The sequence below is a fragment of the Nanorana parkeri genome, unplaced genomic scaffold (genome assembly GCF_000935625.1).
Source record: "Nanorana parkeri isolate BGI_ZX_2015 unplaced genomic scaffold, ASM93562v1 scaffold1747, whole genome shotgun sequence".
Taxonomy (NCBI): domain Eukaryota; kingdom Metazoa; phylum Chordata; class Amphibia; order Anura; family Dicroglossidae; genus Nanorana; species Nanorana parkeri.
This window is the reverse complement of record NW_017308015.1, coordinates 230799-248593: the sequence shown is the minus strand read 5'-3', so window position 1 is coordinate 248593 and position 17795 is coordinate 230799. Positions and strand designations below refer to the sequence as shown.

The 17795-nt window shown below is 40.6% G+C and overlaps 1 protein-coding gene across 1 annotated transcript in view; it reads left to right on the top strand.

The window, feature by feature from the left end:
- Positions 1-220: 220 nt before the first annotated feature.
- CLGN (calmegin) overlaps positions 221-17795 on the top strand; it is a 30311-nt gene continuing 12736 nt past the window's right edge. Inside the window, exons 1-8 of the mRNA XM_018571380.1 lie at positions 221-373; positions 2922-2995; positions 5119-5177; positions 11354-11495; positions 12918-12999; positions 15314-15506; positions 16392-16581; positions 17050-17163. Coding sequence (XP_018426882.1) covers positions 224-373; positions 2922-2995; positions 5119-5177; positions 11354-11495; positions 12918-12999; positions 15314-15506; positions 16392-16581; positions 17050-17163 — 1004 coding nt within the window. The 5' untranslated portion in view covers positions 221-223. The remainder of the gene's footprint in view (positions 374-2921; positions 2996-5118; positions 5178-11353; positions 11496-12917; positions 13000-15313; positions 15507-16391; positions 16582-17049; positions 17164-17795) is intronic.

The window sequence follows — 17795 nt, the reverse complement described above, 5'->3', positions numbered from 1 at the left end:
CTTTTTTACTGGTATGCAAATTGGCTATCTGACATGCATCTACTGTAAACTGCCACTAATTTCCAAGAATATAATTGTCTTTGCATCTGAATGCAATAATAATGTGAATAACATCGTCTGTGCTTGTGTTATACACCACAGATATGCTGTGGTGTATGTTATGTACTTTATATTAGTTGCCATTGATTTGCTCTGACAATCTTCTGCTTTTCAGTGCTTCACAATGCAGCTTCGTTGGCGTTGTATATATCTGGCCTGTGTACTTATTGCTTTGGCAGCAGCAGAAGCCAATGACAGAATAGATGAAGAGGATGATGAACTGCTAGAGTCAACAGAAGAAGCAGAAACTGAACAAAATAGGAGCTTCTTGGATGTATGTATGGTTTTACATCACGTAATAATGTATGAACAGTACTTTACAAATGTATTCACCCCTTGAACTTTTTTTGCATTATGTAATGTAACAGCCTGTAATTAAATGAACTGCATTTGTACCATTTGATTTACGCATTATCTGACACAGTAAATGTGCATCATATTTTTATATTATTGTTTTATTTTTACACAAAGTTCAAAAAAGCAGACATTTCGAGTTCAAAATGGTGGTAGAACCATCTTTTGGCTCTAATAACAGATGTGAATCCTCTGGCAGCTTTGCACGCCTGCATCCTGCTATTTTTGCTTATTCTTTTTGGCAATATTTCTCTAGCTCTGTCAGGCTGGACAAGGACCGCTAGTGAACAGTACTTTTTAGGTCTTTCCATAGATTCTCAATCGGATTGAGGTCTGATTTATGACTGGACTATTCAAATACATGACTGGATACATTCAGATTCCGTGTTCCAACCCACATCACTATAACTTTGGAAATGTGTTTATGGTCCTGTTGAAAGTTAAACCTCTTTCCCAATCTCAAGTCCCTAGCAGACTGAATTTTTTTTTCCTCTAGCATTGCCCTGTATTTGACTATAACCATCTTGCTGTCAAGTCTGGGGAGTTTTGCCATGTTTAAGCATCCCCACAACGTGGGGCTACCACTACCATGCTTCACAGTAAGATGGCGTTATCAGGGCTTACTAATATTCATAGATGTTTGCACTAAATTGATCTCAGCTGTGGATCTCTGCAGCTACATTAGTTACCATTGGCTTCTTGGTTACTTCTCTCACCTGATCACTGAATTTTAGTGGAAAGCCTTCTCTAGGGAGACTCACATCGTGCTAGGTTCTTTCCTCTTTCTAATAATCAATTTGATGCTGCCCCAAAAACCTGGATTCTATGATATGTAACTAAACAAAAGTGGATTGTATTCAGCTAATCGTGTGATTTCTGAATGTAACTTGTTCTTGTATTAGAGCTTATTTAGAGATCTGGCAGCAGGATGCCGATGTATCTAAGACATACTGCACACAGTATCTATTTTTTCAATATAGCATTTAGAAAATGATGCAGATGTTTTTCCTCCCTGATTATATTATTATTATTCAGGATTTATATAGCGCCAACAGTTTGCGCAGCACTTTACAATATAAGGAAGACATTATAATCACAATACATTTCAAGACAAGATGGTAAGGAGGGCCCTGCCCGTGAGAGCTTACAATCTGAAAGGGAGGAGCAAGTGATACACGAGGAGGTAGCTGTGTGGGGAGGAATTGTTTGAGAATGTGATGGTTGAGTGGTTAGTTTGAGGTGGGGTATGCTGGGTAGGTGGATAGGTGGGATAGGGATATGGACTACTTACGGTAGATCAGTGACATAAAATCTTGTAATGTTGGAAGCCATGAGAGATACCTATGCAAAGCGGCTTTTTAAAAACTTCAGGAACAGTTTGTGGTATAGTGTGACAGATATTTAAGCTGGTCACACACTAGTAGACTTTTTTTTGTTTCAGGCTGCAGGCAGATTTCTCCATTCACTCTAACCCATGTGTATGGACAAATCTCCTGCTGCAGCTATTGTATTCTGACAATCGGCACCTGCCCGTCAGATTACAATATCCGCAGGGGTAGATTCATCCATACACACTGTTTAGAGTGGATGGAGAAATCTTAGTTTTTTTTTCTTCGATACATGGGCATCCTGTTGTCACACCTCTAAATAAGCTCCAGTACAACAACCAGTTGCAGCTGGCTGCAGTCCCCATTTGGCCAAACATTTCCAGCCTGGCTTCTTCAACTTTTGTTGAGCCGGCAGCGCCACCCACTGTTGGAGGTTTGACTGATACCTGTGTATGGCCAACCTTAGTCTCTAATGGTCAGCTGGCCCTGAGAAGTACCCATATACCAACTGTAGTTTAGAGATTATGTTAATATAAGTTTCTATTGACACATGGTGTAATGATAATTCTCAACCCAGATCTCAGTCTGGACTCTTTAGCTTTTGTCTAAGTTGTTGCCAATGTTTCTGCTCTAGCTGAACTATGTTTAAAAGACACAAACAGCTATGGAGCTGTTACAGAGCAACAAAGGCTTTAATACGGTGCTGGGGTAGAGATATGATCATATCAGAACCTTTGCATAGCTGTGGCCTGAGAAATTCTAATTATATTGTGTGCTTGCAGCCGGTCTGGCTCAGAATAATCTAATATACAAAGATTTTAGATTAGCCTTTGTCATTTTGTCCTCATTGACCGGGAACATTTAACTGATGCCAAGCTTTTTGATTAAAGATGTTTAACAATGTGATTGGGCACGGGGGTTTCCTTTCGCTTTAGTTACCCAATAATATTTGTTATGTCCCCTGCATATGAGAAATAAAGTTTTTAAATGTTATCTTGTGAGCACATTAAGATCAATTTATACAGAACATTGATTGCCAGTAAAAACCTTTGTATATGTATACTGTTTCTTATCATGCATCCTCTTCTGAGACCTTTAGCATACGAGATGTGTTCTGATCCTTGTTTTCTTTCATATCAGGTTCCATACCATACACCTGTTCCTAGTGGTGATGTGTTCTTTGCAGAGACATTTGATGATGAAACTCTGAATGGGTATGTCTACTGGTAGGAGTGAGCACTCCTAAGTATATCATTAGATCTAAACTCAGACACTAAAATCTCATATAAGATCTAGCATGTTATTGTGATTTCAAAAGTTGTTTGAATCTTTTTAAATATGCAACTTTCATTAACCATTTGAAGACCGAGGTGTTTACACCCCCTTCCTGTCCAGGTCATTTTTCAGTATTCAGCGCCGCGGTACTTTGACTGACATTTATTCCGTCATGCAACGCTGTACTGAAATACATTTTATACCATTTCATTCTTTTGGTGGTATTTAATCACCACTGGGGTTTTTATTTTTACTATATTAAAGAAATATTACCAAAAATGTGGAAAAAAACAGTTCTCCCCTACATTATATTATGAAACATGTATTACTAACCACATTTTTGGGGTAAATAAACGCCAAACATGTCGAGCCTTAAAATTGTGCACCCGCGAAACCGCAAAAAAATACAATACCCAAAATTGCTCATGGGCAACAATTTAAAAGCTTTTACTACTCATCATTTTAGTGCTATTAGTGATTGATGGCCCTAGAATTATTGTTCGCACTTTAACTTTTGCAGCAATATGTAACATGTGTGACCCAATTGTTTTTTTTTGCGGGTTGGCGCACCTAGTGCGAATTTATATGTGCATATACATAGGGTCGGGGGACTTAAACGGCACTGAAAAAGGGGTGCCCACACTGTAGGCCACCGTACAAGCGATCAGATGGCTGTAGAGCCACCCGAAAGCTTCTATGTAACAGCGGTTACCGGCTGTTCACAACTGTCAGTGTGCTCTGCTTGTGCGCTCAAGCAGAAAGAAAAAAGCCTTCAATTTAGGGTGCCCCGTTTTAGGGAGCTTGCCGTTCGTATGGATGGCTAGTAGTTAAAGGGTTACCTGGTGAGCCTGCCTGGAAGATTCCATTTGTTTCACATTGTCACTTACAAGCCTGGTGGAGACTACAAATGCCCATTCTAACACTCATTGTGGAGACATGGTCCACATTTGTCAGTATCAGGAAGCTGGGCAATGATGCGCAACCAATGCTTGATCACATACATGTAGACAAGAAATGGTTGAAGGCGATCAGCAGCACTGAGATGCAACAAAGAAGGCAAAAAGAATGAAAAACATGGCACTTGAAATCAGTAAGTCCATACTCATCAGAACTTGACTCCAGACTTCCCTTTATACCCAGGGGCGGACTGACCCATCGTGCACTCGGGTGAGTCCCTGGAACTGTGCAGGGACAGTGGCTATTTGTCCTAGATATGGCACCCAGATTCAGAGGTTCCAGTCAACCCCTGCCGACACTAGCTCTAGAATTGCAGGTTGTCAGTGACAGACAGGACCCAGCACTAATCCCAGGAGCTGAAACAGTCCTGATCTTCCAGTGCTTCTACAGAGTGTTCCATAGGAGCACTCTGTAGAAGCCAATGTAAGCATGAAGCTTTACAATGTTTTTATTTGGAACTTAGTGTGACATCATGGCACTTCCTGTCAGTATGGAGGCCAAGACAAAACTGTTACAGCTCAGTCCAGCCTCTCCTTACAGCAATAGATCATGTCTAATAGTGATCTGTTGCTGACTGATTGCAGCTGCATAGGTGGTTTAGACCTGGTCTTACAGGCTCGTAAAATAATATATACACCGTTTAATATGCATATTAAACTGACTTTTATATGACAAGAACCATGTGCTATTATGATGTCCTTTATCATCTAAAACATTATAAATGTCAATTACCAGGCCTGGACCTTGAGTATGAAAAGTCTGTCATGTGCCAGAAGGGATGCTGTTTATGTAATCTGGACAAGTGTGAGCTTCTGTGAGTTGCTTGGCCTCACTCAGTTCTGAAGCCATGTTATCCGCTAAGCTCCTTTACTCCCAGTGTGGGCCGTCGGCCAAAAAAGTGTTTTCATATAATCTACAATATGTCACTCAGATGCTAATCATTCTCTACCTTTTAATTCATGTATCTATATTAGATTGTTGTAAGTGTAAAATGATGCAGTTCTGTTTTTTTGTGATTGCATTTGCTTGTTAAACTGAACTTTCATAAAAATGAAAGCAGGCCATCAAGACCTAGGTCATTAATTATTTGTGTTCATTTTTTCAGTTGGGTGCTTTCTAGAACAATGAAGGAAGATACTGATGAAGACATTGCCAAATATGATGGTAGGAAATAGACTGAGAATAGGTGCATTGTTCATTTGATAGACTAGAGGAATTGTTGAGCTGGCCATTAACAAGCAAATGTCTCCCCGAAGTTTGACACATTGGTGAATTGATAAATACATTAGACTGATATCACCCAAATGTGTTTTTTCTTATTTCTGACATTCAGACATTACAACTCAGTCAGTAAAATTGGTTGGATAGTTATACAAGTACAGTACACAGTAAAAGTAGGCTGGATCTTAAACCTGTCTGTCTAGAATGCCAACTTATGGAAAACTGTAAGGCTTCATTCACTCTATAGTGTTAGTGTGTGTTTAGAGATTCCTGCGGTAGGAACCTACAAATTTCTGTAGCAGGTATCCCAAATATGTCGTTCAGAAGCGGCCGCTGTCACCGGTTCAAGTTATTGATTGGGTGACAGTGGCCACATTTGAAAGCGGCACTCCGCATGTAATTGTAATAATTAATGTAATGTGATACGTTGATGGGTCCAGGGATAGTGATATATCCCTAACCACATGTAATTGTATCACGTACGATTACATGTGGGGTGCCGGAGCACTGCTGCTTTGAAATGCGGCCACTGTCACCGGATCATTAACTTAAACGGGTGACAGCAGCCACTTCTAAACAGTATATTTGGAATTCTTGCTGCAGAAATTCATAGGTTCCTGCCGCAGGAGTCCCTATAGACACTTTCACACCTAATGTGAATGTAGCCTAAAAGAAACAATGAAATGTTATAACTATTTGACATTTGCTTAATGGTTAAATACTGAATTTCTACTGAATTGGGTAAAACATGTATTTAGGACCTCAACAAACTTTACATACAAGACAGTGGAAATGCAAAAGTAGCGTGCGGCTAATGTCAGACGGGTGATTCTTCTGCTATAGACACATCATCAGTGGTAGGATTACTACAGACGTTGCCTGTCTGCCCCTATGGAATCCACCCTCTGTAACTAGATGCAGAGAGATGTCGCTCTGTTGTTGGCTTGAATGCTGTGAATGTCCATCACTAGCATGGGAGCGACATCTCGTCTGAGCTGCAGGGGATTTATTCCATAGAGATATGCAGCTTCTTAGTAATTCTGACAAATCACCAATGGCAGGGTCACCAATGGCAGGGTCGCCAGTGGCAGAATCCCCTGTCTGACATCAGCGAGTTGATGCAGGTTAGAATGAGGTCATGGAGGAGGTCAACTTCAGGTGCGGTTGCCTCCTGGCTGGTAAAAATTTTAGCAAGACTATTCATAGTAAATAGACCATAAAGCTGATGTTTTTTCCCAGATAAGGTGTCAGCCCTAACTTCAAGTCAAATCCCCCGTCACTGGACTCTGAATGATCCCAGAAGCATCTCCAACTAATCTCAAATGCCAGCAAAAGGCACACAACAACACAATAGCAATCTGAATTAGCCCATTAACACAAGCCCAAAGCTAAGCGACACAGACCCTAAGGCCCCATTCACACCTAGGTGTATTGTAATATGCGCGTCTGTCGCGCGACCGTCACGCGTTTTTTTACCGCGATTCCAAAGGCTACTTGGCTGTATCCCAATGGAAAACGCCCTACAAAACGGCCCAAAGTAGTCCCGGGACCTTTTCAGGCGTGGGCCGTTTTGTAGGGCGTTAGGGACGGGCGGAAATACGCCTAGGTGGGAACGAGGGCATTGACTACAATGCTATTTATTTTTTTGACCGTTTTGTAGCGCGTTCGTCGAGCGTAGGACGCGCTACAAAACGGTCAGGTGTGAACGCAGCCTTCGAAAGGTTGGAGTGAAAATAACTGGTCCATCATGTATCCAGTCAATACTTCTTAGTAACTTTTAAGTAATAGTGCAGATTATCGATGTGAGTTCTTTTTTAACTTTATATCTTTTGATGCACAACAGACACCGATCTTTAGTGAGTGTATCAAACCGAGCTACAGTATGTAGGTCCATCAATATAGCATATTCTGCAAAAATTAATGGTCCAACATGTCACCCGGTCAGTACATCCAAGAATGAATAACTGAAGATTGTAAATGGGAAGTCCTTATAAATTATATGCCAAAACTAAACTATCAGATTTACTGTGGGACAAAGCTCATGCATCTGGCATGTAGTTTCAGTTTTATTAACACATTCATTCATTTTGCAGCCTTAGGCAGCATCTCTTTGGATCACATGTCCTGTTTGCAGTGTGTAAAGGCAATATACATCTCCCCGCCCAGCTAAGGTAGCAAATAGGCTAGTGACACTCCTGATTGGAAGGATACAGCTCGCCATGCACGTTACATTCTGAACATACAATCTTTGTACAATCAACTTTAGATTTACCAAAACTATGCAACATGAGAACCTACCTAACCTGGCAACCAAACAATCTGTATGCAATCAGGCAGACTCTCAGTCTGGCCCTACACTATGAGTATGTCTTGTTCCCCATCCATGCTGTTACCCCATCCATGCTAAATGGGGTAATCTCTTGCTGGGCTATTGTATTCTGACAGCAGTGGGTGTGGTGCTGTCAGAATACCTGAACAGTGATGGCAGCTGTCTGGCTGCCATCACTGTTCAGCCAAGATTTTTGGAACCAGCTCCTTCAAAAACAACTTTTGAAGGAGCTGGACTTTTGTTAAGTGGTCCAATTTTGACCAAGTCAGCAGGACTTGGAAGAAAGTTGACCAGTATATGACCTTTGCACTACATAGTTGTTGGTAAATCTGAAAGAGTTTGTACAGTCAGATTGTAACATGTGTGGTGAGCTTTACACAGGGAAAAGGAAGAGAGTGAGTGATGCACATGATGTACCAGATACAGAAATATGTTAGGAATCTCTATTCTGTAAATGTGTTTCCACCAAGTTTTTTCTTAGAAAGATCTTGCTGAAGAAATTATATAGTAACAATATCATCATTACAATGGCTTCATAGATACCTGATGTAGTAAAGCATCCTGCATATCCTGCAGGCTGCTACCATAGACTCCTATACAGAATAATTACAGTTCCTTCTTACCATAGCAACACAACAAACAAATCCTGCCATGGTAACACATGCTAACAATGCATCCTACTCTTGTGCTGTATTATATGTGTGTGTATAATATATATATATATTTCCTTTCCTGGCTTTGTTGATATCCAATAATATCCACTTAAGATGATATAATTATAACGGAAAATTGTTATCAAATACTTACCGTAATTTTCCTTTCCTGGCTCTCCTCATGTCGGCACACTAATGGGACACAGCTATGCCGACATGAGGTGAGCCAGGAAAACTGAAAATTATTTTAAAATAGTTACCGTCATTTTCCTTTCCTGGCTCTCCTCATGTCGGCATAGCTGTGTCCCATTAGTGTGCCAACATGATGTGAGCTAGAAAATGCTACATTTATGAAAAGCTCACCATCATACATAAAGATGTCATCCCCCAGGCACGTATGTAAGAGGACAGTCTCTTCCAGATAAATGTGCCTTATATTGAGAAGAAGATAATAGTGTGTTCACCGCTTCACACTAGTCTTGCTTTTACAAGTTTAATAACAAAGAGCCACTCAAATTGAAGGAATAACTACTTTAAGGGCTCATACACACAGCCACAAAAATGCAGCATTAACAATTTGTTTTAGGTATCTAAAAGCAGGTGTATGTTTTGCTATGGCCCCAAGCACACAGCTACGTAAAGATCAGTACACTTGTGCTGCATTCAGTTTCATAAAATCAGAATAGAAATATCTGCATCCATGGTCCTGCAGATGGGCCGTATTTTACAGTGTGCATGTACACATTTTCACAAATGTACTGTATTACAAGAACTGCCTGCATTATAGCCATGAAAAGGAGTCTTCTGTTGCTAGGAAGCAGGTAGCCATTGGTATCTAGTGTTGTTCATTACTAGGAAGCAGTCGGCTATTGCCACCTAGGGTCCTTCTCTTGTGAGGACACTGTCAGCCATTGCTGCCTAGTGTTCTTCATTGCTAGGCTGACGGCAGCTATTGCTGCCTAGTGCCCGTCTATTGCTAGGACCCAGGCAGCTATTGCCACCTAGAGTCCATCTTATGGTTGCCACCTTTTCTTCAAGCAAAACCTAAACACTAGCAAAGAATTTTTTTGAGGGAGAATGAGCAACGGCTTATTCATATGTAAATAGCGCCACCCATTCATATGTAAATATCACAGTCAAGACTATTTCCAGTGGGGGGCCAGTAACCCCCTATCTTAATTTTGGTTGCCCCTGTCTGCCTGACAACTTGTGTCGGGGTTTCAGCTGCCATGAAACCCTAACACAGCATTCAAAACCTGGACTGTCCGGGTGAATCCTGGACAGGTGGCAACCCTAGTCCATCTGTTGCTAGGACACAGGTGGCTATTGCCTCCTGGTGTCTTTCTGTTGCTAGGAAGAAGGCAGCCATTACGTCTAGTGTACTTTGTTGTTAGGATGCCAATGGCTATTGCTGCCTAGTGTCCCTCTGTTGCTAGGAAGCAGGTGGCTATTGCCACCTAGGGTCCTTCTGTTACTAGGGTGCTGGTGGCTATTGCCCGTCTTGTGTCCTTTGAATTGCTGTGACTCATGCAACTATTTCCTGCATTCTAGCAACGAATAGGCTGCATTACCGTGGTACGCTTGTATGCATGTAAACGTTACACAAAGTGATGTTACAGTGTATTTAATGACAGAGGCAGCTAGTTGACAGCAGTCAAGTCTAGAATATGATGCCAAGCTGCCACTAGAGTCTTTGGTAAAACTCTTTCTTTGCTAGCCCAGCTGGGATCCCTTTAAGTGAAAGTGTATCTATATCCAAAATGTTTTCTTTCATTTAAAGTAGCAGGGAAGAGATAGAACCTATGTCAGACTTGATATTGTTCTCTATGCCCTTATTGGAGAGTTTCACCCTCTCTGTTTATCCTGGTGACCATTGTAACTGGGCCATAAAGCAATGGTAGAGGAAGTGAAATTTTCCACTGGGAACATCTATACCAATGACAACTGTCCAGGAGGGATTTCCATCTCCATTACAGTACTACCCCTTGTCCAATAAGAGAACACCTAGTAATAATTCATAAAAGTACTAAGCGTTCACTGAAAGGCCACTGTGATGAGCGAGTGACCTGCGGTGTTTTAACAGCAGAGGGGAAGTCACTCAGCACAGTGGCAATATAGCACCTGGAAGATGTTATAAAGCCTTGGTTCTCAACTGGTGGGTCATGACCCAAAAGTGGGTAGCGACCCTGTGTTCAGTGGGTTGACGTATGACTTCCACTTTTCTGGGTGAGAGGATTTTCAGCCTCCCCCTAGCGCAGCAATGTAAGTTCTCGTGCTGAGCAGCCATTCAGAATATGCTGCCTGGCAGTGGCACTGAATGTCAGCTTGAGGTGGGGTGTGGTGGGCTGCAGCTATGGCCACTAGGGAGCTCCGTCCAATATGTGCATTGCTTACAGCTCCCTTGCATGTCCTGTAGAGGTCCTGGACCAGAGTGACGTCACATTCTGGCTCCCAGCACCTCTACAGGGCGTGCAAAGGGAGCTGTACAAGCAATGCACATATGGATGGAGCTCCATCACAGCACAGCAGCCCACACTGGACTGCAGGCTGAAGATCCACTCCAGTTCTCATAACGTAGAGAGACCAGATTGATCTTTAAAAAAATAAATCACAATTAATTTTTTTTGGAGCGTGTATGTGTATGAGATTGTGTCTGTGGTTGTGTGTGAGATTGTGTCTGTGGTTGTGTGTGTCTGTCAGTGTTTTTGAGGGCCCGTTCACACTAGTACAGTGCATTAATCGAACAGTCCTGTGCGATTAACGCACTGTACCCTGCAATCGCACCTACTACGCGTTCTAGTGTGGGAGGTGCGTTGCATTGCCATTCATCCGAATGGCACCCCAAACGCACCAACCGCCCACAGTTCAATCGCCTGCACCGGAACGTGTGGTACCGCAATGCTGTGCATTCCAGGGCATTGCGACTTGGGTTGCGACTTAATGACCAGGGACAAATGTTGAGAACCACTGTTGTAAAGCGCTAAAGTAGCTGCAGCTACTACAGTGTTTTACAGGACCCTCTTGGTCTTTTCTGGGATAATTTATGTATACGCATTGTGCCAAGCTGGACCAATGTAGGTATATATAAATCCTTATAGCTGGAGTTTAGTTCATGCTCATTATTTTTCTTTATTTAGGTGAATGGAAAGTAGAAGCTCTAAAAGAAAACAAGCTGTCGGGAGATTTGGGCCTGGTCCTGAAGTCGACAGCCAGACACCATGCCATATCATCCAAGCTTCAGAAACCTTTCGCCTTCGAAAACAAACCTCTCATCATCCAGTGAGTATTCTAATTCTTTCCTCTGTGTAGTAAATATCTGTGTTGCTTTTGTTTCAATATATATTTATTATTTCCAACATAGACAACAAACATACAAAAAATAAAAATAAATAAATAATAAAAAATCTATACATCATTCCTTAAACAGCCCTAAGGGACTTCATATCCCGTTCCAATTCTTTCCTCTGTGTAGTAAATATCTGTGTTGCTTTTAATGTATACATCACAATATTTATTTCCTGCAAACCCGGCCATAATGTACCCCACCACACTATAAAAAACCATAGAAGAAAAAGCAGTCTTCCCTGCTTTTTAACATTTGGTAACATTCATTTTTCGTTTATTTTTACTTTTTTCAGAGTAAAACCTGTGTTTAACAGAAGGGTATTTCAGTTAAAGCATAACTATTCTCAGTTAATCTGCTTCCCTTTCATGGACGTAATAATAATATAATTTGCAGCTCTGTGCATGGTAAACATTTTGCTTTCTACCGCTGCTTAATAGCTGTTGTATTTTCTTATGTCAAAATATATTAAAATAGGTTAATATACTTTATATACTTACATCATTAGCTCCTTCAGTACACCATAGTTCACATTAAATACAGACGTTAGGCAATGTGCAAAGTGCATTATCCTCTAACTGCAATCTAATCTTCCTGACTACATTTAACTGCTGCAAACTGAAATCTGGCGTTTTGAACAATTTAATTAAATAAAAGCTTTTGTCAGTTATTTTAAAAAAAATTGGCCTGCCAGGTTAAAGCGTCCTTAATAAAGAACTTTTATTCCCTTTCAGTCTGTTAAAATTAAAATGGTCTTGTTATAAATCTTCTGTAAGTGCAAAAAGAATCTAGCATCTAGTGAGCTGAAAACATCCTGTGTTCTCTGCCTGTGCCTGTCTGTCTCTGCTCTTACCATTTTGTCCACTTCCCTTTGTAAACTACAGAAAACACATCCTATTTTATACAGGTAAGGAGAGGGGAAGGTTTTTCTGTAGTCCTAACATACTTCCTGTCCTGGGGTGACAGTGATGCTCCTCTGTAGATTCAGTAAAATGAATGAGCATTGTCACTCTAGGACAGGAAGTGTGGTACTGGAAGGATCACCCGGTGAAAATAAAGGGAAAATAAGAGCTTGAAAAAGAAAACAAATGCAGCCACCACATCTTAGGACTGGTAAGCTGCTTTATATTAAATTTTTGTTCTTGGGTTTAGATACACTTTAAAGAGCTACTCAAAGTCCTCTACCATCCGATCAGATTTTATCTTCTGCTGATCTAACCGGAGTAAATTGTAATCTGATCAGTTGTCAGTTACCGGACATTGTACATCACCATTACCCATGTATCACCATATAAGTGTTACTTGACTGTGCATTATCAGAAGTTCGAGTTACCTGATTTCTATTTTATTTTTTCCAGGTATGAGGTGAATTTTCAGGACAGCATTGATTGTGGAGGGGCATATATCAAGCTCCTCTCACATTCGAGCAATCTGAATCTGGTGTGTGAGTTGATCTTATTTTGTTATAAGACATGTTTTCTTATTTACTCCTCCATATATAGAGCTATAGATGGGAGTTTCATGTCATCACTAAACTCCTGATCATGGTCAAGTTTTGCAGCTATTCCTGTAAGATAGCACCCTGTTACCACCCATCTCAGGTAGATGGATTGACGTCCTGGGTCCGCCATTCTTGCTGTCCATGCCTGATGTTCTGCCCCCTATATGTCTCTGGGTGAGAGGAAGGAAGACTTCTGACAGTGTAAATGGGCAGAGGCAAGTGGAACTTCATCAGCTGCCTCAGCTTTCTATAGGATGGTTAACACTATCACATTTCAAAATGTTTGCGATCTCCATCCAATTCCATTCATCTCTATAGCAGATTTGTTTTTGTCAAAATATGCAGCAAAATTTTGCCTGCAGGACTTTAAAAAAAAAAGTGCAAATTTGTGAACGGTGTCCTTGACTGCAATGGCACAGATGTTATTATGCATTTAGCAGTTTCACCTTCATTTATACTTACTGAACCAAAAATGTGAATGGGGCCTAATAATAATATTCTCCATCCATCTCAGAGCGCCCATACTTGCTCATAGCAGCAAGGCATGTCATAGTTCTGAAGTATACAATCACATCACATACATAAAGTGGGAATGCTTAGGGGACCCTCCCATGGCCCAACACCTTTTAAAAGTGGAAAGAAGATACAAAACATGACAAGTACTAGACCTGGGAATGGATCTCCTAGCAAACGTGTACACATTAAATTGGACTTGAGCTCAAGAATTGAAGATTTGCTATGTTATTGGGAACATTTAGAAATAATTGTGTCTTAGCTGTATTCAAAATATCTACCCTTTGTCTTGAATTCCTCCTGAAATATAGCAGTGCAGTTCCTGATTTGTGACTGTGCCTGGTCACACCTGTGCCTACAGCCTCATAGCTGTATATCTGCAGTATCAGATCTCAGGCACTGCCCCCTCTGATTGCTAGTCTCAGGAGAATTGAAGTGAGAATTGGTGATGTCACTACTATACTGCTCACTTTTCTCCCGGCTGGAGGCTCTGACATGAGGAAGCAAAGCCCTGCCTCTACCAAGATGACCAGCTCCACACAGAGACACAGTGTAGAACAAGGCATGGAAGTCAGTAATGGGGGAAAAAGATCAGCTGTAGGAAAACCACAGGCAATGCTGTTGACTAGTAATTTGCCCTCTGGCTCCTTTAAAGAGAAAATGGTTTGCATTGGTTTGCTGTGCTACAGTATGGTTACACATGTAACAATTTGTGAGGAAGCTGAAACCATCTTTAACACCCCATTCACACTGAGCGACATGGAAGGGAGAGCTTTTTTTGGGCGAACTTCGTCGCTGCTACATTGGGCTCTAACCAATCAACAGCGATCTTGATGTGACATCATTCTTTCCTTCCATTTTGCAGTGCAAATGTAGCGCGATATTGTGCGACCAAGTCGTGCAATACCACTGGTAATGCGCGATTTTGCGTGACACCATGGAGTCTATAGGAGCCGAATCGCGCGACATCCGCGCAAAAAAGGGTCAGGTACGAGCGACAAGCTACAGCAACGAGCTACAGGCGACATTGAGCCGTGAGATGTGAACAGCTCCATTGAAATGCATTGGACAAGCTACATAGAGCGATATCGCGTGGAAATATGCCGCTCAGTGTGAATGGGGTGTAAAACCTTTCTTCTACATAAAAATGTTCATCTGCTTGGAGTAAAACATGGTTACACAGGGGCATAGAATAGATTTGATAGAAATGGCTATTGATTTGTTGTTTTTGCAGCCATATATTATCAATCTGTATGTGCAAAATAAATCTGTGCATATCTAGAGGTCATTCTCATGGTTTAACCATAGATGTTATGCAGTAGTGACTTAATTTTATCAATCCTGGTTGGTAGTAAAATATAGATGCCTGCTACACTCACTGGGGTTGATTTACTAATCACAAATAGGTTATTCACTTTGCAATTTCACTTTGGAATTTCCTCTTAGTTTGGTGAATGAGTGACGCTCTCTTGACGGCCATTAACCAATCATGTGCTAGCAAAAATACTGTTTTGTTTTTTTCCTTGCATATGATTGGGTATTCTTTGCAAACTGAATTTTCACCACATCCACTAATATAAGAGAAGATTCCCCTACAATGTAAAAACTCCTTTGCGGAGTGAACTGCCTATTTCCCTTTAGTAAAGCAACCCCCCTGTTTGCTTTACTATGTGAATCTACTCCTTTGCTTTCTTTAAACTTTTAAAGATTTTCATTGTCTTCATTTTGTGCCTTCTGCAGGAAGAATTCCATGACAGGACTCCATACACAATCATGTTTGGGCCAGACAAATGCGGAGAAGATTATAAACTACATTTCATCTTCAGGCATAATAATCCAGTAATTGGTGATTATGATGAAAAACATGCAAAGCGTCCTGATGTTGATCTGAAGAAGTATTTTACAGACAAGAAGACACATCTTTATACTTTGAGTATGTTTATTTCTGTATAGTTAACAGCTTGCCGTAAAAATAGCACAGTCTAGCTATAATATTTTATATGCACTTGTGGACCTTCTACATCAAGTGTAGGCAACTTTTAAAGCCTAGTGTGCTGAAAACATAAGAAACGTAGAGGTACCAGACAGGGCTGCCATTAGAAATAGCAAAGCCGCTTAACCTTCCAGACACTCACCGTACCTCCCAGCTTTAGAAGTTAAAGAAGAGGGACACCTGAGGGAGATGATGTAGAATCTATGGAATGAAAATGAAGATAATTACAGGAAACCGATGTCAGTCAAATATGTAGACTTCCATTGCTGAACTCTGTTACGGGGTAATGAAAACGGAACAGCATGGCAGTTAGGCAACTAACATTTTCAGCAGGAGGTAAGCAATGGCAGCAAATGTATTTCTGTAATGACAGGTATTCTTTAAATGATTGAGGATGTTATATAAGATTGTTCCCCTACCCCACTGTGGGTCCCCTGCTGAGACATGCTTTCTGTCTGGTCCATAAATAGAAATCTGTTCATAACTTTATCTTTAAAAAGCAAACAAAGAAAGGGTTAGGCATTGCACTAATTGACCAATAGGAAGGCTCAAGTGGTGAGAGGGCAGGATCAAGATCAAGTTTAACAGGAAATATGAAGATTTGTATACAATGTCAGCTGTCTGTATCTTTGGATCTACTAATTGTTTTGACATATGGTTTAAGCTCTAATCAGGTATAAGGTAACCTTTACCTAAGCTTTCTTTGTAAGGAGTGTTATGAAGATGAAACCAGATTGCATCTTCAGAGCTAAAAAACATTTGAATTTTGTAAAAATCCAGATGTCCATGCTGATTGTGGTGTTTGATGTTCTTTTTGTTATCTAGTTCTGAGACCAGAGAACACCTTTGAAATCCTTATTGATCAAACAGTTGTTAGTCAAGGAAGCCTTTTGGAGGATGTCATCCCACCGTTAAATCCGCCAAAGGAAATAGATGATCCAAAGGATAAAAAACCAGAAGAGTGGGATGAGCGGGTCAAAATTCCAGATCCCGATGCAGTAAAACCAGAAGACTGGTAAGATTACTTCATGTGGCCTAAAATATATTTTGAATAGATGAATACTTGAGAGCAGTTAAGTCAAAAGAACAAATTAGTAGTCATTGATATCATTTTCTGTGAACTGCTGTTATCCCCTAAATTAAATCATAAAGTAGCATGGAGGTGTTGTGTGCTGTAACCAGTCAGATCTCATAATCTGCTCTATCTAGAACATGACATTTGATGTATTGCTGTGAACAACAGCAATAGTCAAGGTACCCACAGACCTTAACTAATCATTGCCTGATACCTAAATTGTCTTCAGGATCTGCCAATGTCCAGGCGATGTGTGGTATATGATCATGTCTATGTGTCTGTTCTGTAAAAGCTAATCCAACAGCAGAAAGTCGTTTATTTTTTTTTTTATACCCGTTACTGGGCATGTTAACAGAAATCTATTTTGATTGTCATTAAGTTCATGTAATATAAATATATATACAAAAGGGATGAAGGTGGACCTATTAAAATAGAAGATCCCAATGCTGTGAAACCAGATGGTTGGCTGGATGATGAATCTCACCTGATGTCCGACCCAGAGGCTCATAAACCAAGTGACTGGTAAGAAATCAGTGTTGACTTCTTTTATCTTTTTGAGACTATTGGGCTTAGTCAAAGGGAAAAGGCAAGCATTCTTATTGGCTGCTACTGCTAAAATGAATGTTGCACATTACAAAAGCTCTCTAAGCCATCTTCGGAATAAGACAGAATTTGAATTGTGGGTTGATTTATGGATGTAATCAGTTTTCCGTACATAAAATAATGTTGGTACCTCTTGGTGAAAAGGCTCAGTATAGTTTTCTGAAGAATTAGCTATGGTTTGTGTAGCCTATTTCTTGAAGACTTCTATATCCACTGCTGCCCCCCTCTGGTGGAAAGACTTTGAAGAAAACTTATTTCTTCTTTATCAGCCAGTGTTCACTGTCCATGTATATCCCCCTGCTTTCTTTACATTGCAATGTTGCTCCACTGGGGTTCTTATTTAAATTCGGATAATGTTAGCTTCCTATCTTTTTCAATACTTTTTAACCTGGAACGTGTATGCAGTAATTAAAGTCGGAGCCAAGTAGCACTCCTATTTGTTCCAAATCAGTTGATCAGAAGGCAGAGTCATCATGACAGCTAGGGAAACTGGCATTTGCAGAAGTAAATAATCAGTGGTTGCCTTGATATTTCTCTGATAACAGGTTTCC